At 56.9% G+C, this 11,878-nt stretch overlaps 1 protein-coding gene across 1 annotated transcript in view; it reads right to left on the bottom strand.

Annotated features, from left to right (window-relative positions):
- USH1C (USH1 protein network component harmonin) overlaps positions 1–11,878 on the bottom strand; it is a 170,729-nt gene that overhangs the window by 140,218 nt on the left and 18,633 nt on the right. The window contains 3 exon segments of the mRNA XM_075326472.1: positions 8,810–9,043; positions 9,175–9,318; positions 11,659–11,726. Coding sequence (XP_075182587.1) covers positions 8,810–9,043; positions 9,175–9,318; positions 11,659–11,726 — 446 coding nt within the window.

The following is an 11,878-nucleotide window of genomic DNA, read 5'->3' as shown; positions in this document are numbered from 1 at the left end:
GACCATACACCGGAGATACCAGCTCCACACAGCATACAAGCCTCCAGGCTAGAGGGCAGCCATACACCGGAGATACCAGCGCCACACAACGTAGAAGCCTCCAGGCTAGAGGGCGACCATACACCGGAGATACCAGCTCCACACAGCATACAAGCCTCCAGGCTAGAGGGCGGGCAGCCATACACCGAAGATAACAGCGCCACACAACGTACAAGCCTCCAGGCTAGAGGGCAGCCATACACCGAAGATAACAGCGCCACACAACGTACAAGCCTCCAGGCTAGAGGGCAGCCATACACCGAAGATACCAGCGCCACACAACGTACAAGCCTCCAGGCTAGAGGGCGGCCATAGACCGGAGATACCAGCGCCACACAACGTACAAGCCTCCAGGCTAGAGGGCAGCCATACACCGAAGATACCAGCGCCACACAACGTAGAAGTCTCCAGGCTAGACGGCAGCCATACACCGGAGATACCAGCTCCACACAGCATACAAGCCTCCAGGCTAGAGGGCAGCCATACACCGGAGATACCAGCGCCACACAACGTAGAAGCCTCCAGGCTAGAGGGCAGCCATACACCGAGATACCAGCGCCACACAACGTACAAGTCTCCAGGCTAGAGGGCGGCCATAGACCGGAGATACCAGCGCCACACAACAAACAAGTCTCCAGGCTAGAGGGCAGCCATACACCGGAGATACCAGCTCCACACAGCATACAAGCCTCCAGGCTAGAGGGTGACCATAGACCGGAGATACCAGCTCCACACAGCATACAAGCCTCCAGGCTAGAGGGCAGCCATACACCGAAGATAACAGCGCCACACAACGTACAAGCCTCCAGGCTAGAGGGCAGCCATACACCGAAGATACCAGCGCCACACAACGTACAAGCCTCCAGGCTAGAGGGCAGCCATAGACCGGAGATACCAGCGCCACACAACGTACAAGCCTCCAGGCTAGAGGGCAGCCATACACCGGAGATACCAGCGCCACACAACATACAAGCCTCCAGGCTAGAGGGTGACCATACACTGGAGATACCAGTGCCACACAACGTACAAGCCTCCAGGCTAGAGGGCAGCCATAGACCGGAGATATCAGAGCCAGACAACGTACAAGTCTCCAGGCTAGAGGGTGACCATACACCGTAGATACCAGCGCCACACAACGTACAAGCCTCCAGGCTAGAGGGCGGCCATACACCGTAGATACCAGCGCCAGACAACGTACAAGCCTCCAGGCTAGAGGGTGACCATACACCGTAGATACCAGCGCCACACAACGTACAAGCCTCCAGGCTAGAGGGCAGCCATACACCGGAGATACCAGCGCCACACAACGTACAAGTCTCCAGGCTAGAGGGTGACCATACACCGTAGATACCAGCGCCACACAACGTACAAGCCTCCAGGCTAGAGGGCGGCCATAGACCCGAGATACCAGCGCCACACAACGTACAAGCCTCCAGGCTAGAGGGTGACCATACACCGGAGATATCAGCGCCACACAACGTACAAGCCTCCAGGCTAGAGGGTAGCCATACACCGGAGATACCAGCGCCACACAACGTAGAAGTCTCCAGGCTAGAGGGTGACCATACACCGAAGATACCAGCGCCAGACAACGTACAAGCCTCCAGGCTAGAGGGCAGCCATACACCGAAGATACCAGCGCCAGACAACGTACAAGCCTCCAGGCTAGAGGGCAGCCATACACCGAAGATACCAGCGCCAGACAACGTACAAGTCTCCACGCTAGAGGGCAGCCATACACCGAAGATACCAGCGCCAGACAACGTACAAGCCTCCAGGCTAGAGGGCAGCCATACACCGGAGATACCAGCGCCACACAACGTAGAAGCCTCCAGGCTAGAGGGTGACCATACACCGGAGATACCAGCTCCACACAGCATACAAGCCTCCAGGCTAGAGGGCAGCCATACACCGGAGATACCAGCGCCGCACAACGTAGAAGCCTCCAGGCTAGAGGGCAGCCATAGACCGGAGATACCAGTGCCAGACAACATACAAGCCTCCAGGCTAGAGGGTGACCATACACCGGAGATACCAGCGTCACACAACGTAGAAGCCTCCAGGCTAGAGGGCAGCTATACACTGGAGATACCAGCGCCAGACAACGTACAAGTCTCCAGGCTAGAGGGCAGCCATACACCGGAGATACCAGCGCCACACAACGTACAAGTCTCCAGGCTAGAGGGCAGCCATACACCGGAGATACCAGCGCCACACAACGTAGAAGCCTCCAGGCTAGAGGGTGACCATATACCAGAGATACCAGCTCCACACAACATACAAGCCTCCAGGCTAGAGGGCAGCCATACACCGAAGATACCAGCGCCAGACAACGTACAAGTCTCCAGGCTAGAGGGCAGCCATACACCGGAGATACCAGCGCCACACAACGTAGAAGCCTCCAGGCTAGAGGGCAGCCATACACCGGAGATACCAGTGCCAGACAACATACAAGCCTCCAGGCTAGAGGGTGACCATACACCGGAGATACCAACGCCAGACAACGTACAAGTCTCCAGGCTAGAGGGCAGCCATAGACCGGAGATACCAGCGCCACACAACGTAGAAGTCTCCAGGCTAGAGGGCAGCCATACACCGGAGATACCAGCGCCAGACAACGTAGAAGCCTCCAGGCTATAGGGCAGCCATACACCGGAGATACCAGCGCCACACAACGTACAAGCTTCCAGGCTAGAGGGTGACCATACACCGGAGATACCAGCGCCACACAACGTACAAGCCTCCAGGCTAAAGAGTGATCATACACCGGAGATACCAGCGCCACACAACGTACAAGCCTCCAGGCTAGAGGGCAGCCATACACCGGAGATACCAGCGCCACACAACGTACAAGCCTCCAGGCTAGAGCGTGATCATACACCGGAGATACCAGCGCCAGACAACGTACAAGCCTCCAGGCTAGAGGGCAGCCATACACCGGAGATACCAGCGCCAGACAACGTACAAGCCTCCAGGCTAGAGGGCAGCCATACACCGGAGATACCAGCGCCACACAACGTACAAGCCTCCAGGCTAGAGAGTGATCATACACCGGAGATACCAGCGCCACACAACGTACAAGACTCCAGGCTAGAGGGCAGCCATACACCGGAGATACCAGCGCCACACAACGTACAAGCCTCCAGGCTAGAGGGCAGCCATAGACCGGAGATACCAGCGCCACACAACGTACAAGCCTCCAGGCTAGAGGGCAGCCATACACCGGAGATACCAGCGCCACACAACGTACAAGCCTCCAGGCTAGAGGGCAGCCATAGACCAGAGATACCAGCGCCACACAACGTACAAGCCTCGAGGCTAGAGGGCAGCCATACACCGGAGATACCAGTGCCAGACAACATACAAGCCTCCAGGCTAGAGGGTGACCATACACCGGAGATACCAACGCCAGACAACGTACAAGTCTCCAGGCTAGAGGGCAGCCATAGACCGGAGATACCAGCGCCACACAACGTAGAAGTCTCCAGGCTAGAGGGCAGCCATACACCGGAGATACCAGCGCCAGACAACGTAGAAGCCTCCAGGCTATAGGGCAGCCATACACCGGAGATACCAGCGCCACACAACGTACAAGTCTCCAGGCTAGAGGGTGACCATACACCGAAGATACCAGCGCCAGACAACGTACAAGCCTCCAGGCTAGAGGGCAGCCATACACCGAAGATACCAGCGCCAGACAACGTACAAGCCTCCAGGCTAGAGGGCAGCCATACACCGAAGATACCAGCGCCAGACAACGTACAAGTCTCCACGCTAGAGGGCAGCCATACACCGGAGATACCAGCGCCACACAACGTACAAGCCTCCAGGCTAGAGGGCAGCCATAGACCGGAGATACCAGCGAAAGACAACGTACAAGTCTCCAGGCTAGAGGGCAGCCATAGACCGGAGATACCAGCGCCAGACAACGTACAAGCCTCCAGGCTAGAGGGCAGCCATACACCGGAGATACCAACGCCAGACAACGTACAAGCCTCCAGGCTAGAGGATGACCATACACCGGAGATACCAGCGCCACACAACGTACAAGCCTCCACGCTAGAGGGCAGCCATACACCGGAGATACCAGCTCCACACAGCATACAAGCCTCCAGGCTAGAGGGCAGCCATACACCGAAGATACCAGCGCCACACAACGTAGAAGCCTCCACGCTAGAGGGTGGCCATACACCGGAGATACCAACGCCAGACAACGTACAAGCCTCCAGGCTAGAGGGCAGCCATACACCGGAGATACCAGCGCCACACAGCATACAAGCCTCCAGGCTAGAGGGCAGCCATACACCGGAGATACCAGCGCCACACAGCATACAAGCCTCCAGGCTAGAGGGTGACCATACACCGGAGATACCAGCGCCACACAACGTACAAGCCTCCAGGCTAGAGGGCAGCCATAGACCGGAGATACCAGCGCCAGACAACATACAAGCCTCCAGGCTAGAGGGCAGCCATACACCGGAGATACCAGCGCCACACCACGTACAAGCCTCCAGGCTAGAGGGTGACCATACACCGGAGATACCAGCGCCACACAACGTACAAGCCTCCAGGCTAGAGGGTGACCATACACCGGAGATACCAGCGCCACACAACGTACAAGCCTCCAGGCTAGAGGGCAGCCATACACCGGAGATACCAGCGCCACACAACGTACAAGCCTCCAGGCTAGAGGGCAGCCATAGACCAGAGATACCAGCGCCACACAACGTACAAGCCTCCAGGCTAGAGGGCAGCCATACACCGAAGATACCAGCGCCACACAACGTAGAAGCCTCCACGCTAGAGGGTGGCCATACACCGGAGATACCAACGCCAGACAACGTACAAGCCTCCAGGCTAGAGGGCAGCCATACACCGGAGATACCAGCGCCACACAGCATACAAGCCTCCAGGCTAGAGGGCAGCCATACACCGGAGATACCAGCGCCACACAACATACAAGCCTCCAGGCTAGAGGGCGGCCATACACCGGAGATACCAGCGCCACACAACGTAGAAGCCTCCAGGCTAGAGGGCAGCCATAGACCGGAGATACCAGCGCCAGACAACGTAGAAGCCTCCACGCTAGAGGGCAGCCATACACCGGAGATACCAACGCCAGACAACGTACAAGTCTCCAGGCTAGAGGGCAGCCATAGACCGGAGATACCAGCGCCACACAACGTAGAAGCCTCCAGGCTAGAGGGCAGCCATACACCGGAGATACCAGCGCCAGACAACGTAGAAGCCTCCAGGCTAGAGGGCAGCCATACACCGGAGATACCAGTGCCACACAACGTAAAAGCCTCCAGGCTAGAGGGCGGCCATACACCGGAGATACCAGCTCCACACAACGTAGAAGCCTCCAGGCTAGAGGGTGGCCATAGACCGGAGATACCAGCGCCACACAACGTACAAGCCTCCAGGCTAGAGGGTGACCATACACCGGAGATACCAGCGCCACACAACGTACAAGCCTCCAGGCTAGAGGGTGACCATACACCGGAGATACCAGCGCCACACAACGTACAAGCCTCCAGGCTAGAGGGCAGCCATAGACCGGAGATACCAGCGCCACACAACGTAAAAGCCTCCAGGCTAGAGGGTGGCCATACACCGGAGATACCAGCGCCACACAACGTACAAGCCTCCAGGCTAGAGGGTGGCCATAGACCGGAGATACCAGCGCCACACAACGTACAAGCCTCCAGGCTAGAGGGTGGCCATACACCGGAGATACCAGCGCCACACAACGTACAAGCCTCCAGGCTAGAGGGTGACCATACACCGGAGATACCAGCGCCACACAACGTACAAGCCTCCAGGCTAGAGGGTGACCATACACCGGAGATACCAGCGCCACACAACGTACAAGCCTCCAGGCTAGAGGGTGGCCATACACCGGAGCTACCAGCGCCAGACAATGTACAAGCCTCCAGGCTAGAGGAGGACCATACACCGGAGATACCAGCGCCACACAACGTACAAGCCTCCAGGCTAGAGGGCAGCCATAGACCGGAGATACCAGCGCCAGACAACGTATAAGCCTCTAGGCTAGAGGGCAGCCATACACCGGAGATACCAGCGCCACACCACGTACAAGCCTGCAGGCTAGAGGGTGACCATACACCGGAGATACCAGCGCCACACAACGTACAAGCCTCCAGGCTAGAGGGTGACCATACACCGGAGATACCAGCGCCACACAACGTACAAGCCTCCAGGCTAGAGGGTGACCATACACCGGAGATACCAGCGCCACACAACGTACAAGCCTCCAGGCTAGAGGGCAGCCATAGACCGGAGATACCAGCGCCACACAGCATACAAGCCTCCAGGCTAGAGGGTGACCATACACCGGAGATACCAGCGCCACACAACGTACAAGCCTCCAGGCTAGAGGGTGACCATACACTGGAGATACCAGCGCCACACCACGTACAAGCCTCCAGGCTAGAGGGCAGCCATAGACCGGAGATACCAGCGCCACACCACATACAAGCCTCCAGGCTAGAGGGCGGCCATACACCGGAGATACCAGCGCCACACAAATGTACAAGCCTCCAGGCTAGAGGGCGGCCATAGACCGGAGATAGCAGCGCCACACAACATACAAGCCTCCAGGCTAGAGGGTGACCATACACCGGAGATACCAGCGCCACACAACGTACAAGCCTCCAGGCTAGAGGGTGACCATACACTGGAGATACCAGCGCCACACCACGTACAAGCCTCCAGGCTAGAGCGCAGCCATAGACCGGAGATACCAGCGCCACACCACATACAAGCCTCCAGGCTAGAGGGCGGCCATACACCGGAGATACCAGCGCCACACAATGTACAAGCCTCCAGGCTAAAGGGCGGCCATAGACCGGAGATAGCAGCGCCACACAACATACAAGCCTCCAGGCTAGAGGGCGGCCATACACCGGAGATACCAGCGCCACACAACATACAAGCCTCCAGGCTAGAGGGTGGCCATATACCAGAGATACCAGCTCCACACAGCATACAAGCCTCCAGGCTAGAGGGTGGACATACACCGGAGATACCAGGGCCACACAACGTACAAGCCTCCAGGCTAGAGGGCGGCCATACACCGGAGATACCAGCGCCACACAACGTACAAGCCTCCAGGCTAGAGGGTGGCAATACACTGGAGATACCAGCGCCAGACAACGTACAAGCCTCCAGGCTAGAGGGTGGCCATATACCAGAGATACCAGCGCCACACAACATACAAGCCTCCAGGCTAGAGGGTGGCCATATACCAGAGATACCAGCTCCACACAGCATACAAGCCTCCAGGCTAGAGGGTGGCCATACACTGGAAATACTAGTGCCACAGAACATACAAGCCTCCACACCAGAGGCCACAGGTGGCCATACACCAGAGATACCAGTGGTAGACAATGTACAAGCCTCCAGACCATAGACTACAGGTGGCCTAAAACCAGAGATACCAGCTCCAGACAACATACAAGCCTCCAGACCAGACACCACAGATCGCCATACACTGGGATACCTGTCCAGACAATGTACAAGCCTCCGGACCATAGACTACAGGTGGCCATACACCAGATACCAGCTAAAGACAACGTACAAGCCTCCACAACAGAGGGCGGTCATACACCGGAGATACCAGCTCCAGACAACACACAAGCCTCCAGTCCACAGACTACAGGTGGCCATACACCGGCGATACCAGCTCCAGACAATGTACAAGCCTCCAGACCAGAGGGTGGCCATACACCAGAGACCAGGTCCAGACAACGTACAAGCCTCTGGACCAGAAACTACAGGCGGCCATACACCGGAGATATCAGCTTCAGACAGACACTGTACAAGCCTCCGGACTAGAGGGCGACCATACACCGGAGATACCAGCTCCAGGCAATGTACAAGCCTCCAGACCACAGTCTACTGGTGGCCATACACCAGAAACACCAGCTAAATACAATGCACAAGCCTCCACAGCAGGCGGCCATACACTGGAGATACCAGCTCCAGGCCACGTACAAGCCTCCGGACCACAGACTACAGGCGGCCATACACCGGAGCTACCAGCTCCTTACAACATACAAGGCTCCAGACCAGAGGGCGGCCATACACCTGAGATACCAGCTTCAGACAACGTACAGGCTTCCGGACCAGAGGCCGCAGATGGCCATACACTGGAGATACCAGCTCCAGGCCACGTACAAGCCTCTGGACCACAGACTACAGGCGGCCATACACCGGAGCTACCAGCTCCTTACAACATACAAGCCTCCAGATCAGAGGGCGGCCATACATCTGAGATACCAGCTTCAGACAACGTACAGGCTTCCGGACCAGAGGCCGCAGATGGCCATACACTGGAGATACCAGCTCCAGGCCACGTACAAGCCTCTGGACCACAGACTACAGACGGCCATGCACACCGTGTAAACCGCACGGACTGTACTACGACACATCTACAGGTCTAGTGAATCCAATATAGTACGAGCCTTCAGGCAGTGGGTGGTATTGAAGCCTTCGAGTCTGTGTGTAACACCACAACCTGCTGCATCTATGCACATGGCAGGGATACGTCTAGTATACGCAATCATCTATGTGGCGGCAGGAGCAGCACCCTGCACACGAGGCCTCAGACAGGAGAACGGTTTAGCACCGTGAGCCCCCATGTCTGTTCAGCCATCACATATAGCATTATACGGACTGGCTCATTGCCCTGCACTGGACATTAAACACTTCTGTGTTGCTAGGCATACTAATGAGCACTTCTAACCCGTGTGTAAACACAAGAGACAGAAGGGCGCCCCCGGTGGCCACATTCACAATGTCTCCAAACACTTCTAATGATTTATATCCATGTAATCTCACCTGCAGGCCAGCGTTGTCTGCTTGTCCTTCCTTCATGATGTGGGAAATATAAAAGCCACAAGTAAACTCCAGACCTCCCCGGACACTGAGGCCGAGACCATCAGGATGGGAACGGTCCAGTTTCACCTCCCTCAGCTTCCTGTAGAGCATATAGAAGAAGTTTCTAGCAGAGCGGACAGGTAATGGAGCCCAGGCACCAGTCAAGGACATCACACAAAGGGCGAGGCCCGACACTGGTAGTCACTTGTCCCCCATTACTGAGAGTCCCACCTGGAACGTTTGGGCGTCAGCTGATCGTACTCCACCTGGTGCTTCAGAGGGATGAGAGGGCGAATGGCATCGAAAAGGGGCAGCCGGGACGGGTCACTGATGACGAGCTTCAGATCCCCCACAAACACCAGAAGGTTCATGGACCTGAGGAGACAGGAAGAAGTAGAATCCCGAGCCGTCCAGCCACGTGACATGATGAAAGTATATTATGCAGATGACGCCCTGTCCGGCCCCGATGTACGTGTATATTTCATCCCATCTGTAATATATCAGTATTATGACACTTCTGGGGAAGCTTCAGTAATGTATTAAGATGAGCCAGAAGGCAGAACACCAACCTAAGAAGTCCGTGACAACCCGACCCCAACTAAATACCGAGCCCCCACTCATACAGGCCGCAATGTATCCACCTCCTGCACTTGTGCAATGTGGGGGCGCAGCGTGATGAGCGGTCCACAGCAGGGCGATGGTACATGGGGAGGTTCTGGGTAAAGATATATGGGGACGGTGAGGTGAGAAGAAGACAGATAATGCAGAAGAGCCCAGCCAGGACGACCCAACCACAACTACACCGAGCCACCACTCATACAGGCCGCAATGTATCCACCTCCTGCACTGGTGCAATGTGGGGGCGCAGCGTGAGGAGTGGTCCACAGCAGGGCAATGGTACATGGGGAGGTTCTGGGTAAAGATATATGGGGACGGTGAGGTGAGAAGAAGGCTAGTTTCACACTTGCGTTGGACGGGATCCGTAGCATTGCGTTGTGTGACGCAGGCAACGGATGCGTTGCATATAGTGGCACAACGCAATGCTACGGATCGTACAAAATAACGGAAAGCTTTTTTTTTTTTTGTTTTCTTAGTTTACCGGCAGCAGACTATTGTAAACGATCAGCTGATCGCTCTTAATAGCCGGCGGCCGAGCGCTCTCACATGCCGGCGGCCGAGCGTTCAGCTGAGTGCCCTGACATGCCGGCGGCCGAGCGCTCTCACATGCCGGCGGCCGAGCGCTCAGCTGAGTGCCCTGACATGCCGGCGGCCGATCGCTCAGCTGAGTGCCCTGACATGCCTGCGGCCGAGCACTCAGCTGAGCGCCCTGACATGCCTGCGGCCGAGCGCTCAGCTGAGTGCCCTGACATGCCGGCGGATCAGCTGAGCGCCCTGACATGCCGGCGGCCGAGCGCTCAGCCATGCCGGCGGCCGAGCGCTCAGCCATGCCGGCGGCCGAGCGTTCAGCTGAGCGCCCTGACATGCCGGTGGATCAGCTGAGCGCCCTGACATGCCGGCGGCCGAGCGCTCAGCTGGGCGCACAGACATGCCGGCGGCCGAGCGTTCAGCTGAGTGCCCTGACATGCCGGCGGATCAGCTGAGCGCCCTGACATGCCGGCGGCCGAGCGCTCAGCTGGGCGCACAGACATGCCGGCGGCCGAGCGTTCAGCTGAGTGCCCTGACATGCCGGCGGATCAGCTGAGCGCCCTGACATGCCGGCGGCCGAGCGCTCAGCTGGGCGCACAGACATGCCGGCGGCCGAGCGTTCAGCTGAGTGCCCTGACATGCCGGCGGCCGAGCGCTCAGCTGGGCGCACAGACATGCCGGCGGCCGAGCGCTCAGCTGGGTGCACAGACATGCCGGCGGCCGAGCGCTCAGCTGAACGTTCGGCCACCGAGAAATAAAATAAAGTTTGTGATTAAAAAAAAAAAAAAAAAAAAAAAAAAGAAGAGCATGCGCAGTGAAAAATAAAGGTTTCCGCTGCTCAAAAAAAAACGTTACATGCAGCGTTCCATCCGCCTGAAGCTCACTGATGGTCAGCGTCAAAACAACTGATGCGCTGCGGGGCGGATGCAATTCAAGACCATCCGTTGCTCTCCGTAGCTAATAGAAGTCTATGAGGAATATAACGGTTTCCTGTAACGGTTACCGTAATTCCTCAAGGCTGCGGATAGCAACGGATCCCGTCCAACGCAAGTGTGAAACTAGCCGAAGACAGATGATGCAGAAGAGCCCAGCCAGGACGACCCAACCACAACGAGCCACCACTCATACAGGCCGCAATGTATCCACCTCCTGCACTGGTGCAATGTGGGGGCGCAGCGTGAGAAGTGGTCCACAGCAGAGCATTGGAACATGGGGAAGAAGCAGGCCAACAGAGCAGAAAAGGCCAGCCAGGACAACCTGACCCCAACTACACCGAGCTGCTACTCATACAGGCCGCAATGTATCCACCTCCTGAATACATTATATAGGTGGATGACAAATATGGGGGGATGCAGTGCAACGATGGGTAGGGAGTGCACGGCGATGATACAAGGGGCGTGCAGGACGACAATAAGGTGGGGATGCAGGAAGCAGGTTGACACCTGGGGGGTGGGAAACAGGCCGATGACACATGGGGGTGGAGGGGAAGCAGGCAGATGACATATGGATGGGGATGCAAGGCAACGGTAAGTGGGGGGGTGCAGGACGACGATACAGGGGGACACTCACTGGTAGTACATGCGTAGCACATCATACAGATAATCCTTCTCGGCTTCGTTATCGATGCATTTCTCCACCTGAAATAAAGAAAACAAGCTAAACCGAGGCAGCAGAATGGAGCGTCACTGTCACATTCCCCTAACTTAACTAATCGAACTCTGCACCCAAAAAAAAATCAAATCTACAACTTGCTGCCTCGCTCACCTAACACGATAATTACATAGCGGCA

Source organism: Anomaloglossus baeobatrachus, chromosome 10, assembly GCF_048569485.1.
Source record: "Anomaloglossus baeobatrachus isolate aAnoBae1 chromosome 10, aAnoBae1.hap1, whole genome shotgun sequence".
In the NCBI taxonomy this organism is placed as follows: domain Eukaryota; kingdom Metazoa; phylum Chordata; class Amphibia; order Anura; family Aromobatidae; genus Anomaloglossus; species Anomaloglossus baeobatrachus.
This window is presented reverse-complemented; position numbering and strand designations above follow the sequence as displayed.